Raw genomic sequence first — 18,460 nt, forward strand, 5'->3', positions numbered from 1 at the left:
GATAATCATAGAACAACACTGACAGTAACAAAGGACAACCCATAAATCACCCCCTCCGCCTAAGATAAGGAAAGAACTATATGGTTCTGGGATGCTATGGAACATCAGAAAGAATGGAGAAAACTTGATACATTTTTAACTTTATAAAAGTCAAAGTTGCCTGTAACCTATGTTAAATCAAAGACCAGTCAAAGGGAGACCACAGAAATCTCTCTCATTGGCTCAGGACTACAAAGGTGTGAGCTTTTTCCAATATTACTCTTGTTGATTTCACTACAATCCTCATAGACATTGCTAATTTGTAATATATTTGATCAGCACCAAGATTCTTAACAAATGTAGAGGATCCAACTCATAGACCTGGATTTTCCCAAAGACTGTCTGAAATAGATATTGGCATATTTCAGACACACTCAAGAGACATGTGCTGTTTGTGCCAAGTATCCATAATCAGCTCATTTGCTTAACTCAACACTCAGATAAATCTGAGTCTAGTTAACACATTTCAGAAATGCTAAAGGAAACAATTGGTTATCTAGCGTCCTCATCATTGTTGTCACATTTTGTACCATTATCTTACTAATGATATTACATTGGTGTAGCATATTAAAAAGAACTTATGATGTTCCATAAGCACAGATTGCAATGTATTTATACGTTTTCAAAATAAAATTGCTTCATCAGCTCATGTCTGTTATATGGATTTAGTTAAAATTAGGATTTTTCATTTTGTGATTTGGTAATTTTTAAGCTACTTACATCATTGCCTTCTAATTCGAAAAATTCAAACTGCATAGAGATTCTGTATTGGGTAGGGGCCACAACTTGCCAAACACAGTTCTTATTCGGAGGATATTCTTTAGGCCAACCTGGTGTGGTGATTGTTCCATTTAGTTTTGACAAGAGTCCTCCACAGGCAGCTAAAATTAAAACATTAGATTTAATTATAAAGTCGAATTTCTGTATAATAGAATTGATTTAAATATAACTGCTAGCCTGAAACATCAGGCATTTATTCAACCAGCCTGATAGCATGTCACTAATGGTGAAATGAGTGTGCAGTATAAATGATCTTTGACACAATTCAACATGATTTCATGTGATAATTTGATCAAGGCTTGATAGTTTAAATGCTTCTGTGGGTAGAGAGAAAGCCAGTGGGGCTAGTTTTTGGTTGGTCTCGTAAAGAGCCTGCATAGGAGGTGGCTTGAATGGCCATCTTCAGCATTGTAAACCTCTGAAATAAATGAAACACTTGGTATGATATCAAGTCAGACAGATTGTGAAAGTGCCGCATTCAATTCTTGGTGTACTAACTGATTACATCTGGGGCAGTAATGGAGAAACTTTAGCTTGCATGAGTGTTCCTGACATAAGAAGTAGAAATCAGTGGGCCGAGTTACTCTCCAACGACCATTGCTCTAGGTGTAGCAGCATTTGTGGAAATTAGCTGTGATGCCCTATGATGGAATTGCCCATCAACACCCTCTGCTCAGGACTACATGTAAACACTGGTTATTTGGGTAAAGCATAAGATGCATTCTGGGCAGTCTTGTATTACCTCCACAGCCTCAAGGACAGGCAGAGACATACAATGCTCAGCAAAACTTACCCTCTATCTCACTATCAGTCATTCTCTTCAGAACAGAAGGGGTTAAGGGGTGATCAACTTAAATTTAGAGGCTTTCCCATGTTTAATCATACATGATGTGGAGATGCAGGCATTGGACTGGGATGGGCACAGTAAGAAGTCTCACAAGATCAGGTTAAAGTCCAACAGGTTTATTTGGCATCACAAGCTTTCAGAGCACTGCTCCTTCATCAGATGAGTAGATTTTAACCTGGTGTTGTGAGACTCCCTACTGTCACATATGAGGCAGACATGCTTATGTTTTCATGGCTATTTTTGTCTGGAACAGGTTCCCAACCTGTCAATAGGGATTAAAACTTGAAGGGCGCCATACCACATCAAGCACAGCTGACCAGGAGACCCTCCCACTCTTACCGCCTGCCACAGGCACACTGGAAGGATTTACAAGTTCACAATCAAGCTGTTTCGCCACATTATGAACACAGCTTCCATGGCCATCAAGTCCTGCAGTGGAGTCAAACCAGAGCTCCTGGCTCAGAGGCAAGGACATAACCTCCTCTTAAGCGGATATAACTGGCATAAAAATTAGAACTCATTAAAATTAAACTGATTAATTTTGTGCTTGCATGGCAAAATGTGGAAATAAATAAGACTAATGTTCAAGTGAACCTTTAATGTGCTAAGCAAAATACTTTGGCTCATAATTTTTCTATAGCTGCCATGAATGGTATTCTATCATCAGCAGGGAGTAGTTCCAGATGTGAGAAGCAGCTGTCCTGCTAATTGTTATTCCCTTCTGAGGAGAAAGCTTCTACATCAGATGAGGGGCTGAATTTTAATCCTTGAGAAAGATAGCAGGAATTCCTTGTTTAGCCCAGCTGACTCTGGAGAAAGTGCCCACAAAGATGGGATTTTCATTCCTGGGGACAGGTGCAGGCTGTAACATAGATTAGCTGACCTGAGAAAATGTTCAGAGGCAGCCATAAGGCTGATTACTGGAGATCCATCTTTGTGGGATTTAGTCCAGTACAATAAAACAGAAAGGCCTTCTACCAGCCCTCACCCCTCAATGCCCTTACCCCAAACACACTCCCCATGCTCTTGTCCATGCAATCTCATGCCATCCATCCACTTCTTATGTTCCTTCATGCCCATTGCATGCCAAGGTATGCACACCCACCAACTCACTATAGGCCCTTCTATCCTCTAAGCCAAGGTATACTCCCATCACCCGCTATGATCCCTCATTTGCCCCATTTCCACTTTCTTTCTTAAAAATGTTACTTTCTCACTGTAGGCCAATAACAGTGTCAATCCTGCAATTCCTTTAAAGTATCAATGGCAGACACTAAAAATATTTTTTGTCTTGTTTAAATAAACAATGTGTAATTAATTGCTTTGGCGCTCTAAAACATGCTAGAAACTAGTCAATCTTTTCCTTGGGGCTCAGGTGTTTAAGTACACTAATGGATGTCTGTGCTGTCAATCTGCAGTATGAAAATTTGGACCCTCATTAAGTTATCTCATACCCTTATTTTGTCACTTTTACCTTCACAACTTTTCTTGTCTGCTGCAAGTTCATATCCTGGATCACAGGTACACTTGTAACTGCCCAAAGTGTTCACACATTGCTGCTCACAACCTCCATTGTCATGTCTGGCACATTCATCCTCTTCTGTAGAAATAGTAAAGAAATGAAAAATAGATGTTAGCAGCCTATCTTTCTATATTTATGTTTTTGGATAGGATGGTTATTATTACTTTTTTGTTTGGGGACCAGTTCAGTAGATGCAATATATATCTGATAAATTATGCAGAGCAGTTGATGTATTTTCTGAATGATAATAAAGCCTGCATGAATATGAGTGAAGAATATAGCAATTACCATCTGAAATTTCTATGTTCTCTCAATCCCAATCACTGGATGTAAATGTCATTGAAATTACATAAATGCCTGTGCAAACCATTTCATAGAATGACAGAGCATAGAAGAAGCCCATTCAGCTCATCATGCCTGTGCCAACTCTTTGAAAGGGCTAGATGAATATTTTTACTGCCCTGCTCTTTCCACATAATCCTGTGAAATTTTCCCTCTGATATTTATCTTATTTTCTTTTGAAAGTTATTATTGAATCTGCTTCACCAGCCTTTCAGGCAGTGCTTTCCAAAGAAACATTCTCCTCATGGTTTTTGTTCTTTTGCAAATCATTTTAAATGTCTTCTCTCATTACCAACTTTTCTACCACTGGGAACAGTTTTACCTGATTTACCCTATCAATGCCCTTTATCATTTGATTATATCGGAAAAAGATAAATTGGAGACAAGTTGGAATGGCATTTGAGATTTTAAAATGTTTGACTTTTCACAGCCTTGATTCACTTCCTTGGGAGTTAAAATTCCACCATCCCTAATGTTCCACTTGGTGACTAATTAGTGATTTCTTAAGTTAGTGTAGTTCGCCAAAGTTAAGGCAAGAGATTAGAGGAATCCAATGGAAATTCAACACCAGTATCCATTATTTAGAAGCTATTTCTGAGTTATGAACATACAAGAGTTAGACTACAATTTCAGGTAACTCAAAAATTAAAAAGGAAACAACTCTCCTGGAGGGTTCAATGGGCAAGAACATTTTTGTATGGTTGTGTACTGGGCTATATCTGATGAAAAGATGCCGGCTTTAATCTTCTTGTACCGACCTAGGCCATCTCTACACAGCAATAGAGGTTATGCTGTGTTGATAAGGTTAGAATAAGATTGCTTTGGCTGGAATAATGCCTAGAGTTGATTAGCTTATTGGCAATCAGTGTCCATACTAATATGGAGAATGATCATTGGAAAGTGACAAGAATGGACTGTCCTTTCTGGTGAAGTATGAGACTTAGTACTTTTTAATTTGTCAAGAACCTTGACTTTTCTTTAATGTTACAGGCAATACATTTGCTTTTCTTAATTTGATATTGGTAAATTTGGATTATTGGACAATACTTAGTGTGAAAAATTATGTTGAATTATCAAAAGTAAATGGTGTAAATGTGAGTTGGTAAGGAAAGTTAGATGATGGGATAATAAGGATAAAAATTGAAAAGGTTTCCTCAATGAATTGAGTCAAAAAAATATATTTTTACTACAATTTGTCACAGATGCAAACTAAAGTAGCAACCTAATAGGGAACTTGCAATGGTTTGGTGCACAGCTTATAATCATCAGAAGATTGACCTTTAGGGATGATTGGAATTATTGAAGAAGGCCATATCTGTGAGTTTTATAAACACATGTTACAAAATCAATTGACATTATAGTAACTGGTGCTCCAAATAACTTGAAAGTAAAAAGTAGTATTCACTTAACAGATTAATTGAGGTCAATTTTCCTTTCTGTGAAGTGCAAAATTGATTGCTCTTTATTTTAAAATTCTTATCCTTGTTTACAAATCTTTCCATAGCCTTGCTGTTCCCCATTGCCATAATGTCCTAGGGTCTGACAACTCTTTGAAATATCTGCACTCCTCTAATTCTGACCTCTTGTGCGACCCAATTTTATTTGTTCCACTATTGGTGGCCATACCTTCAGCTACCAAGGCCCCAAGCTATGCAATACTCTCAGTACGCTCTCAGCTTCTTTATCTTGCTTTCCTTCTTTAAAGCACTCCTTAAAACCTACTACTTTGACCAAACATTTGGTCAGCAGTTCATATTTTGCTTTATATTGTTCAGGTTAAGTACCTCAGGATGCATCATTATGTTAAAGGTGCTATATAAAAGTTATTGATGATTTAATGGTCATGTTCATTAACAGTTTGGTCCCTTTATCTAAGGAAAGAAAGATTGGCATTGTAGTTAGTCCAGGGGAAGTTTATCCGGTTATAGAGGGATTTTCTTACGAGGAGAGATTGAACAGGTTGGGCCTGAACTCATTGGAGTTCAGAAGAATGTGCCTTGGAGGGAGTGCAGAGGAGGTTCACTACGCTGATACTGGAGATGAGGGGGTTAGACTATGAAGAGAGACTAAATAGACTGGGTCTGTACTCGTTGGAGTTTAGAAGGATGAGGGGGGATCTTATAGAGACGTGTAAGATAATGAAAGGGATGGATAGGGTAGAGGTAGAGAGATTCTTCCCGCTCAGAAAGGATAGCAGGACTAGAGGGCACAGCCTCAAGATAAAGGGGGGGGGCAGTTTAGAACAGAGTTGAGGAGGAACTTCACTCAAAGGGTGGTGAATCTCTGGAATTCTCTGCCCGTTGAAGTGGTGGAGGCTACCACGCTAAATATATTTAAGACACGGGTAGATAGGTTTTTGACAGACAAGGGAATTAAGGGTTATGGGGAAAAAGCAGGAAAGTGGAACTGAGCCACTTCAGATCAGCCATGATCTTATTGAATGGCGGGGCAGGCTCAAAGGGCTAGATGGCCTACTCCTGCTCCTATTTCTTATGTTCTTATGCAACAACCTTAATAAGACATACAGCATTCTCAGAGGACTTGATGCTAGATGCTGAGAAGTCCAGGACCAGACAGCATTATTTCAGATAAAGAGTCACCCATTTAAGACAGAGATGTGGAGGAATTTCTTCTATCAGAATGTAGTGAATTCTTTACCACAGAGAGCTGTAGAGGCTGGGTTGTTAAGTATGGTTATGGCTGAGATAGGCAGATCAAGGGTTTTGGGGAAAGTGGAGCTGAGGATAATCATATCAGACCAGTCACAAGCTCATTGAATGGTGGAGTAGGCCCGATGGGCCGAAAGGCTTGCTTTTGCTCAAGTCATATGGCCATTTGGTCTAACCCGATGCAGTATGTGGTCAGTTTTAGAACATAGTATTGCTGGGAGGACGGAAGATGAGCTCTGGGTTTTATTGCAGCCAGTTAATTTTATTTCTACTGGATGTCCACACGGGAATTATCCCTATTACTGTTCTAGTTGAAATGAGCCAAGTAAGCAGAAGAAGATTTAAAGGTCGGATCTTTTCATCCAATGTGATCCAATAAAATAGTTCATTCATAGAAATATGATTTAAAATTCTTCAACCTCATGTCAAAATTCTCCTCCCCCTTCAAACTTACACATATATGGTGTACTACACTGCATGCTCAGTTGAATAACAGAATGCATCAGCATTGAACATAAACCTCATTGAAATTTTCCCGATGTTTTAACAGTCTGGTATAAAAATAGTTTAGACAGACAAGACAGAGAAAAGCCAGCTTTATCTGTGCACAGTGTATTTAAATACAAGAAATAAAAATGCCTTTGTTTAATTTTCTCACAGTTACTTGGCAACGAGAGTTTCTAAAAGAGTAGAAACCTAGAACCAAAAGACAAAATGATTGTCAATTGCTTGATTGGTCAAATAGAGTGATATAAGAGACTGACACAAAGTATCTTGAAAGGTCCACAATCTCACAACCTGGATGGAAAAATAGTATCCAACCAAGGCAAACAGCCATGCTTTTAGATTTAAACCTGCAACATCAGATTCAAGTCAAATCTATGCTGCTTGCCACAGTGAAGCATTTCATCTTGAAAATTTAACCAAGTCAATCTTCACTCTGGTTTGCAACTTACGCTGCACTCATGAAATTCACACCGCCGTCTCTTTAAATCAAATTTTAACTGCCCCATTGAACTAACATAATTCAGTCCTAATGTCAGTCAATGATGTGTCAAGACAGTTTATTAAACGTAATGGTTGAGTGAGGAAGATAAAATTAAACCTATTCATAATTTCTTCAAAACAATGAAATGTGCAAAAGATTAGAATGCTTTTGGATTTAACTTGAAACAGTTATTGAAACGTGTCAGAGTCCATGAAAATTGGAAACTGTTGCAAAAAATGTAACAGTGACTGATTCATTTTCTAACCCAAATGCATGGAATTACATTTAAATTAGAATACAATAGCTCTATCACTTAAACCTAACACTTTTCTCAGTTACTTATGTTGTAACATAAAACAGTGTACCAATTACATTAAATCTTCTAATCTGATACTTTTACATTTTTGAAATTGAAATGTTGCTGCTCCATATTCCTTGCATAATATGTATAACATACTGTCTTAAGAGAAATAACAGTTTCTGCTTTCTAGCATCTGTGAGTAATGTTTGCACAGCAGACAGAAACAAAAAGGAAAAGTGGCATTCCAATACTTCCAGGGGGAAGTGGTTTATCTCCACCTGGGCCATCACTCTGACTCCTTACTTGAGTATGATTCCATCTTAACCATTTGTACTTTACTTTCCCATCCACTCGCCTTTTGCTGGGTTGTATTTGCTTATAATCTGTTAAACCTCCAATTTCTTCCAGTTTTGATACAAGATCATTGACCTGAAACACTTTGTTTCTCCACAGATATTTCCAACTTCTGCAGCATTTAGGTTTTGCTTTTACTGTTCCATAATCCCTGGTACTATCAAATTTCTTGTTCCAGTGGGCATTATTTGTCTGCAAATTTAACAGTGTGAATTCACAGATCATTTGACAACAGAGATATTGCATTTTAACTTGAACTTGCCCTCATCACTCCCAATCACAAGGTTGCGGAGGCTAATTACAGCAATCTCATATGGCCTGACAGAAATTACTTACCTGGGATCAGTAAAGATTGGGAGTCCAGGAAAAGCACTTCTGCTTCTCCTGGACCACAAGCAATTCCATGAAGGCACTTACCTTTTCATTAAGCTGTTGTGACCTCCCTTGAGCTGCTGTGCTTCCTGAGCCCCACCAATTTTTGTTGGTTAAAATCACCCTGCTAGTCTCATTTCCTTTGCGTTATTTTGGACCAAGGACAGGTTAGTTCAGTTGACTAGGTGGCTAACATGTGGCTCAGAATAATACAAATAGTATTGGTTTGATTCCTGTTCTGGCTGAGGTGTACTTGGGCCCTGCCCTGAGGTTGGAAGGCAAAGGCAAACCGCCACTGGGGGTAGAAAATGCAAAGAAAGCTAATCTGGATGAAACATTCACTGGAAACCACATTCACCGAAAACCTCCAACCTCGCCTGTGGCTGAGATTTTCTGGTCCCACAGCAGTGAATGGAGTTTTGGCTGAGAGTCAAATTATCCACTCTTGCTGGCAGTGGGGTTGGGGCGAATGAGATTGGAGAATCCTGCCCATTATCAAACAATAAGCCAAAGACTTGCCTTCAGGCAGCACATGAATTAATTATTCTTTTCCCCAGATACATTTTTTACTGTAGCAAAAGAATAATAATACTATATTCTTCAGTTCCCCCTTTGACTACATTACAATATACTTACAATTTTCATGAATCTGTTCAGAAAGCTTAATCAAGTAACTATTCAAGAATTTGTTTACCACTTGTCCACCTGTGAAGAAAGCTCAGCAGGTTTCTTGATTGAAATACTTACATTTCTTGGTTATTGTTGCAATGTGTCAGTTATTTTTTACTTTCTGCCTATCATTAGAGAAGGTGATTAAGGATGCTATCTGAGCTATATTTATTGGTTCTTGTAATACGCTGAATTTTGCCTGTACGTACCTTTAAAAAAGTTTGCTGCAAATCCTGCTTTATTAACTGTTCCATCAGAAACAAACTTCATCCAGAGAGTATTAGAAGTAGATTTGATGTCTTCTGGTTTGTCATAGCCACAGAAACGCCCAATTAAAGGACTGTTTTCATTATCGCCATTTCGGACTTCTAAATAGTCGTAGGCACAATTGTCATGTTGCTCAACCTATGATAGAATCAGGAAAATATTTTACTCATTTTTGCACAAGGTAACTAGGACTCATTTTTAAACTTGATGAACAAGAACTATGAACCAACTAAAAATGGACTGGTTTTCATTGAATCTTGGAAAAGCAAAACAGAGAAGGCCACTTAGCCTGACAAGTCTGTATCATTTCTTTCTAAGTTCCAATTTCCACTACCCCAATCTTTCCTATATCTCTGATTTTCTCTTCAAATATTCCAATTGCCTTTTGTTCAAGGCACCTGGTAAATACATTTTCTCTACTCTATCAATAGTACATTCCAAATCCAAACCACACACTGTGTAAAAAAAAACTTTTTCTCTCGTATCATTTCTGATTCTTTTACTGTGTCCTCTTGTTATTGATCCTTCAGTGATCGGAAATAGTTTGCCTTATTTACTCTATCTAAATCATTCATGATTTTAAAGATCTCATCAAATCTCCTCTTAGATTTCTCAACACAAACAAACAAAGCTTTTGCATTTTAGCCACATAACTACAATCTTTCATTACCAAAAGAATTTGAGTAAATCTCTTCTGTACCCTGTCCAAAGCCTTCACATCTTTTCTAAAGTGTGATGCTCAAGCGTTTCTCAGGGTAATGGCCTAAGACCAATCATTTTCAGGTGTGTTATCAATGACTTTCCTTCCATCATAAAGTCAGAAGTGGGGATGTTCACAGATGACAAAAATGTTGACCATCATTCATGATTCCTCAGAGACTAAAGCAGTCCATGTCTAAATGCAGTAAGACTGGACAATATCTAGGATTTGTGAAAAAAAATACCCTAGGTCTCTCTGATTTTGCACCACTTCTAAAACTGTATCATTTAGATTGTACTGGGTTGAATTTTTACAGAGTCACATGTCTCGGGAGACCAAGCATTAATTTTCCTGTTAAAATATTAATGCCCAAGGGAAAATATTTCTTAACTGATAACTCTTTCCATTAGATCTATTTTGTAAAATGTACAATTTTATTTATATAAGATAAAGAAGTGTCAAGTGCTTGTAGTTTCTGTTATTGATACTTGCAGCAAGACAGGCTTTTGAACCAACATCCAGCAGTCCTTGTGGCTGCTTCCCTTTGGGAATGGCAGGTCAGACTCCTGTCAGCACTCACCCATCCCCTGAACAAAAATCCTGCCTTTACAGGCACTTTGGCCAAAGATGGGCATGCCAAGCTGGGGTATTTCCTGACTCCTAATACCCGCCTCTAAGATGAAAATCCAGCCAAATGTCTCTCCTCATTTTTCTTCCCAAAATGTCCCACCTCATAATTTTCAGCATTGAATTTTACCTATCATGCGTTTGCCTATTCTACTTTCTTCTCTATGGTCTCTTCAAGTCCATTATTATCTACTTTACAGACTGCTACACTTCCAAGTTTCATGTCATCTGCAAATTTTTCAGTTGCATCCTGTATCCACAAGTCCAAGTCAGTAATGTTTATCAAAAACAGCAGTAATTTTGGTACAGGACCTTAGGGAACACCACTGCATACCTTCCTCCTGTTTAATAAATAGTCATTTTTCACAACTTGCTATTTTCTATCCTTCAACTAACTTTGTATCCACGCTCCTCTTAACCAACAGTCTTCAATTTTGCAAACTTTATTAAATGTCTTAAAGCCAACATCAACCGTACTGCCCTCATCCATTTGCCACCTTTTCAAAAACTCAGTCAAGTGGGTCAAACATATTTGCCCTTAACAAAACTGTATTGGTTGTCCTTTATTAATCCATATTTGTCCAAAAGTGGTTGTTATTTTCTCCTGGATTACTATTCCTAAATGTTTCCCCATCACCAATGTTAAAATGATTAGCCTGTAATTGCAATGTTTATCTGTCTTCCGCTTTTTGAACATTTTGGAACACAGGGACCATTTAGCCTGAAATCCTCCAGTACTTCAGCATCACCCCAACATCTGAGGAGAACTCTGCCGAGATTCACTGCAATTTCTACTGCTACTTCCCTCAGCAACCTAGGATGCAATCCATCTGAATCCAGGACTTAGTCACTTTAAGTATTGCTAATTCTTCTGGTACTGTCTCTTTATCTATTTTTACTTAATCACATCCAGTACCCCAGTAACTTTCTAACTTACCATAGCTTTGCCAAGATCCACTTCCTTGGTAATGCAAAGTATTAATTTCATCTTAACCATGCCTTTTTGACTCCTTTGTTTCTTTAGTACCTTTGTACTTTTTACATTCAGCTCAATTTTCCCTTGACCTATCAAGCTGACCTCTGTTAAACTTAAACACACTCTAACTCTTTTGTCCTCCAGGGAGCTCTGGTTTTGGCTGCCTTCTGTTTCCCCATGTGGGTATGTGCCGAGACTATGCCCAGTCATCTTCTCTTTGAAGGTTGGCTTTTTTTCTATTGCATACTGCCAACCTATGACTCTAGATCCCTCTTCAATTCCCTGAATTCAGTCCTCCTCCAATAAAACGTGTGCACTCTTGTTTGTTCCTTGTCTTTCTCATAAAACGAGAATTGACTGTAAAACTGAGATCTTAGATCATTTTTCTGTCTGAATTACGTTTATAAATATGAAATTCAACTCCTTAGTGATATAATAATGAACAATTTAAATTTCAGAAGTAAAAAAATACATTTTAAACAGCATGGATTCTACTTTACGACTCAAAAATGCAAAATGTAAACTCCAGTAGTTGGTTCTTGAAATTTTTCATTACCTACATACAAAAACTAAGTAGACCCAATAATCTTATCTGTAGATTATAGATCTAAAAGAATTAAATCTGAAGATAGTTGCACTTTACCTTGGGTCATACAAGGTGATAGTCTCTGCACAGTGATGTTCTATTCTATCATTTAAACTTTCTACCTGTTAAATGTTAATCATGCAAAAAAGTTACCTCAAAGGCCTGAAAAATTAATCCTACATGGTAGTGCTCAGACATTGTTATCTTCCACACACACTCCTTCATTGGTCTATAGTCATCTGGATAGTTGGGAGACTGTATCTGTCCTGATTCTTTACTGATCTCACCACCACAAATTGCTAATAATTAAAAGAAAAACATGTTTAAGCAAGGGAATGAATAACAAGATGGTAACTTACATAATTCAATAATTAATATTTTAAACAGAGCAATTACAAATTCATGTGAAACCTCTCTTCCTCTGACAACAATGAAAAGGATGGGGATACAATGAATCACATTGTGTGATTGATGCTTAGATTTCTTCGTGCAGTTATCCTCCCATATTGCTGAATGCAAGAACAAAAGCATGATCTAACTCTACCCTGTTTGCTCCTTGGCAAAAAACTCTGAGGTCCTCCCTGCTGTGCACTATAACTTAACTGAAACCCAACAAAAATGCTTAAATGTCTTTTAAGTAATTTCTCCAGGGACTTTACCAATCTTTCTCCCAAGCTACAGTGAACAGTCAAAAGATTCCTATGGCAATTCAACCATTCTGTTGCACTGACTGCACAATGTCACACTTTGTGCATTCCAAAACTACTATTTGCCTTTGCAACCATCTGATGGACCCAGCATCATCAAAGGAACAAAAGGTAATGTTGTCTTTAAGGCTGCACAGTATGATTAGTCCCAAGATATCAGACAAGCCTAATAGTTTATTACGTTATTTTGGAAAATACAATATGTTGAAATTAGAACGCTTTTCAATCAAATCCTGAAATATGGGGTGGGATTTACCTCTCCCTCCACGGGATGTTTCACGGCAGTGGGAGGCAGCATGCCACTTGATAGTGATAGGATCTTATGGCCCCACCATTGTCAGTGGGGTTTCCTGTGGAACACACCCCTCGCCGCCAGGAAACCCATTGTGGGCATGTGCTGTCGGCAGGATCATAAGATTCCACCGACATAAACAGCAGCAAGATTTCAATGATCTGTTTTTTTACTTCCTGTATATCATTAGAGGAAGAGATTAAGCCTGTTTTCTCAAAGAGTGTGCCTTCTTACTCTTCACTAATTGAAGCACAGATATAACGCACATGGCGATTGTAAACTCCTTCAATCATGGTGAAGGTACAGGTTTAAACTGATTATAAGGGGAGTGAATTTCTATGGAATTTCTCCTTTTCCGTAACATTGTCAGGAAACATTGTGTAAACCCTGAGGAACAGCGTAAAAGGCAGTTATATTATTTATTCAGTGGTTTCCATTGTTCCCCACTGTGGATGGGAAGTAGAACTCCTGTGGATATTCATCTTATTGAGTCTGTGAACTTTACCTAACTGTGGATCCAATGTTAAATTACTGTCCAGCAGGCAAGCGTGGACAATCTCCCTAATCATCAATTGCCAATACTTCTAGATGTAGGCGATGCATTAATTGAAAAACAGGGAAGATGAAAGAGGCAGATGGCCAGGCCATGTGAGAAACAAATTACTCAATCTGCATATCAGACAAAAAGTCAGAGTACAACACCCAACCGATGGCACATGGAATCCAGCAGAAATTATGGCCATTTTTCCAGAATCATAATTATATTAAGTACAAACATCAAATGCAAGACAGTGTGATGAAACAGATGTCAAATCATAACAACAAGAAACATCAAGTTATCCTATTGAGAACAGACCATCTAAAACACAACACAGACAAAGCACCTCTAACCAGCATTCTGAAAACACACAGCAGCCTCCAACCAAGATCACCATAACCAAATCTGGAAGCAAACCAGTGATATGTTTTAGAAACCAGTCAATTTGTTGCTATGTATAATGGCATATTAACATACAACACTAATTTATTTTGCAGTCTTGCAAATAGTTTGATTCTCTAAGGGGTAAACTCCTAGTTTAGAAAAAAGTAGGGTGTTATGATATGGTGTACATGTACCTTTAAGGCTGAGTATTGCAGACTTAGAAGTCTCTCCCATTTCATCCATTCTCCACCTTCCTGTTAAAATCATATCACTTTGACCAAATACTTGGCCAAACATCCTGTATCTAATTTTCAAAATTGTCACCAATTATTTTCATTACATCTCTGCAAAGCACCATGTAATATTTCCCGATGTTATTAAAGTGGATGAAAAATTTCATGATAAGGTTGTTGTCACTGAGATCTGGCATTGAGTTTTGGTCTTAGCAAAAGTAGTAGTAGTCCTCTATCTGCTGAACATTAATTTTCTCTTAGTCAAAAATGTTATTTTAAAATTAATTATAAATATTGAGTTTGAGCATGTTTCCATTTTAATTAGTGTGCCCAATGGCTAATTTTTGAGCTCCTAGGAGATAGTACTCAGTCTCTGCTACCACCAATCCACCCAATCTCTCCCCATCGCAGAGGCCCAGCTCTCATCTTTATCAAGCAATTTGAGGACAGCTTTCTTCATGCTGAGCAGTCGACAGCTGTTTGTTATTATTTGCTGCTATGGTTGTGTGGTGTTGCTAAGGAGCCAATTCCAGTTGCTTGGTGCCCTGGAAATTCCTTGCAGCAAAAGAATTGTCATAACAAATTATTGATCAGAGTAGAAAGCCATCCACAGTATAAGTAACTCATGATGTTTGGTATTAAACAGGATAAATAGGTATGACTAAGAGTCAAGACAGGAACTAATATTGGCCATACTTACAGTAGTTATTCTCAGCTCCATACTGAAATGGTAATGAAACCAATGAAGAGGAACCAAATCAAATTGTCAGGGGCATGTACTGCACTCAATTTACAAATTACAGGTTTTTGCTGTTCCATCACAGGATTTAATTTTTCAGTTAATATTTGAGTTTAATTTTATTGCAACAGCCACACTTGAAGCATGTGGGGGTGGGCAACACTTGCAGTGAGCTGAGAACCCAGGCAACGGTATGATCAGTTTGCAAAATGAGAAAGAGCTGACAGACCAAGTACTATGAGCAGAAGTCTTTCCAAATAGGCAAGTAAGCAGCTATGTAGTGTCACTACTGAAAGACTTTCCAGTCAATTGGGCTTATTGATCAAATATTTCCTGCAGTGCTCTTATTTTGTTCACCTCTGGGGAAGTCTACAGGATTGAAATCTGTGCATTGGCAGTTAAAACCAGAATCCTCAGTTAACCATAATTGTTTACTTATCTGAATGTTTAAATCACTGACCTTGTAGGTTCACACAGGGTTCCTACATACCTAGGGTGTGATTTTCCAGCCCTGCCCATCATCAGGATTTCCCAGTCCCAAAAACAGTCAATGGACTTTTGGCTAGCCATCTCCCGTGAAGGATACCGCCACAATGGGGCTGGAATATCCTGGCCGGAGGAACACATCCTTTTCAAAGCCAGAAGTGAACAAGGTTATATCAGGTTTCTGACACGCCAGTATTTTCAGCTACTGAGCCCCTCACTTGCACTTGAACCTGAACTTGCACCTCTCCCTGCCATCCCATCAGTTAAAATCCTGCTCTGTGTTTGAAAGTTGCAGTATGTTTTTCCATTGTGCTCATCTTGCAGTGAGAACATTTCAGGATATCAGGAGTCAAGGGTGGCAATGAATGCATCCCTTGTGCATTCAGAGAAGAGATTTATAGTGGGGTCAATATGAGATGCTAAAAATCGCTGATCTCTTAAAGAGCTCCACAAATAAGCAGCCAAATGTTTTTATGCATCCTCAATATAGAAGTGGTTGGCAACCATTGTTGTGGATTCAAATGCCAATTCAAACAATACAGATGCATTGGTGGAGATGACATTGACCTGCTCTGCTGATGTAAAACTCCCCAATGCCATGTTTCAAAGGAGAATAAAAGAGCTGCTGCATTTGTTTACATCACAACAAGTGACTTTACCTTAATAGTAATTCACTGATTGTGAAGAATTTTGATGCATTCTGAGGCCATAATAAGGTGCTATATAAATACATTTTTTTCTCAAATGATACCGGTTCAGCTTATAGTGCTTAAACTTGTCATCATCTAGTGCCCTGTCATGACTGCAGGACATTCCAAAACACTTTACAAGCATTATGTTATTTTGTAATTGCAATTACTGTTGCAAATTTGCAACAACATGATTCCAAACACAACAAATGAATTATTGACTCCACAATGAAAGGAGAAAATTACAGAGAATTTTGTAAAGAAATCTGTATACGTAAAGAGATACTTTCAGACTAAGAGGTTAGCATTTAAATTAATTTCAATAGTAATATAATTAAAAGTCTACCTTCATAGACTGCTGCAAAACCTTTTCCTACCCAGTTACTGCTGCTACGGAATTCTATCCACATCCTGCTGTCAGTGGAAGTCAGTACTTCAGGCAATTTATCACCACAATATCTGCCTGGAGTAGATATATTAAGACAGAAAAACTCAATACATCAGTAAAACAAATTAAAATTACATTTATAAGGCAATTAAATTGACAAAGTTCATAAGCACAGGCTCATTTAAGCTTTAACATTTAAATATACATTACAGTACCAATTGTTTCTGTACATCATTTTGCTATATGTAGTTCTAGCCAGTGTTTTTATTGTTGGTAGTTTCTCCCAGGGACCTAACTAAATTTGTTATTCTGCTATAATAGGTTTCCTGGATTAAATTAGTAATACTTTGAAAAAAATAAATAGTTGAGATTCAGTTAAATATTCTTTAGGCTCTTCGTTGTCCTGTTCTGTTCATTGTTTGAATCTATTTTATTTCATGCTAATAACAAAAACAGAATGATTAACATCTTTCAATATCCTCGGTGAATTTCTAAAAGTGTTTCAATAATATGTTAATTCATTTTTCTGACATTAAGACTTAAATTGTTCGAAGTATTTGCAGTGATGTCCCTAGCTCTCTCTGCTTAAGAATATAAAGAAATGACAGGAAATGGTGCTTTTTAATAAAAGTTTTGGCGAAGGCAAAACAATAAAATTATTCTTGTTTGAGCAGTTGAACGTAGATAACAAAAAATCTATAACAGTTATTCGAAATCACTGGTGTGCCATGAGAGCTGTTCAAGTATGCTATGAAATTTTGTCTTTGGCCCTAGATCATTAGCCATGAGGTGGAGATGCTGGGGTTGGACTGGGATGGGCACAGTAAGAAGTCTCACATCACCAGGTTAAAGTCCAACAGGTTTATTTGGAATCACAAATTCCAAATAAACCTGTTGGACTTTAACCTGATGTTGTCAGACTTTTTACTAAATCGTTAGCTAAGACATCACTGCATAAATTTACTATAAAGTGGATTAATATTTAAGAGTATACTTTTTTATTAGTAACAATAAGTACATTTAGAGTGATGCAATGTTTCCGCAATGATCCCTTTGTGGAATCACTTGCCTCATAGAAGTGTGCCATGTTACTGAAAAGGTTGGAAATGTAAATGTAAACAGAGTAATTGAATAAAAACTTCAAAAACCATGAAGCAATTGGTCAAAATGGAAAAATAAAGAATTGGTTGAACTTACAGCCTACTTAGTATAGATGCAGATTAGCTCAGTGTGGAAGGTAGCTTCAAAAATCTATCTCCATTAAATGATCCTGAATATCTTTATAGATGTAACTGTATAGTTCTAAATGCAGGGTGATACTAACTGAGAAAAGAATTACCCAAGGTGACTGTTAATCATATGAGTTTAATGTACTTAATTATATTCAAGCGGTGGACATTAATGGAGGATTCCCCTGTGTTCATATATATAGGAAAATGCTGAAACTGTTGTTTGTTAGATGTAGTCATAATTGTATGCAATGTGTGACTCTATATATAAATGCTTCTAAGTTTACAAAGAAAATCCTGTTTTGTCCTTCACTGCCAGACTGAGTTGTAATGATTTCATGATTCATTAAAGAGGGAACTATATAAGAGAGTGAGTTTAAAGGGTTGATTTTACCTGAGGGTGCGATTGTTGCAAAAAGCCCAAAGCATGTGGTGGACCTAGACAGCAAAACTTTGCTGCTCTTAACCGCCAATACACATTACAATGTTTCCTGGTGACAAGGCTGGAGGATGGTATTGGGTTCTCTGACGACAGGAGGCAGCTTTGGTGGATTGCTCACATTAGATAAGTGAAGTGTTGGAGGTGGAAGGTGGAAATTTAGGACTGGAAAGTCCGAAGGGTTATTTCCTGGTGTAGCCAAGGGGAATACTCCTGCACTGTATTACCCATTAAGAAATCTCTAACATTAAAAAAAAGTACTCATTTACATGCCTTAGGCCCCAACTGGCTACAATC

At 37.7% G+C, this 18,460-nt stretch overlaps 1 protein-coding gene across 4 annotated transcripts in view; it reads right to left on the minus strand.

The window, feature by feature from the left end:
* The window catches only part of tll1 (tolloid-like 1), a 303,989-nt gene that overhangs the window by 64,260 nt on the left and 221,269 nt on the right, over positions 1–18,460 (minus strand). For all 4 annotated transcript variants that reach the window (XM_080192042.1, XM_080192060.1, XM_080192049.1 and 1 more), the window contains 5 exons: positions 16,454–16,570; positions 12,193–12,338; positions 9,093–9,288; positions 3,141–3,266; positions 760–920 (listed from right to left, as the gene is read on the minus strand). In XM_080192042.1, the coding sequence (XP_080048168.1) occupies positions 760–920; positions 3,141–3,266; positions 9,093–9,288; positions 12,193–12,338; positions 16,454–16,570 (746 nt within the window). The remainder of the gene's footprint in view (positions 1–759; positions 921–3,140; positions 3,267–9,092; positions 9,289–12,192; positions 12,339–16,453; positions 16,571–18,460) is intronic.

The sequence above is a fragment of the Carcharhinus amblyrhynchos genome, chromosome 1 (assembly GCF_965287045.1).
Source record: "Carcharhinus amblyrhynchos chromosome 1, sCarAmb.v2.hapA, whole genome shotgun sequence".
Lineage (NCBI taxonomy): Eukaryota > Metazoa > Chordata > Chondrichthyes > Carcharhiniformes > Carcharhinidae > Carcharhinus > Carcharhinus amblyrhynchos.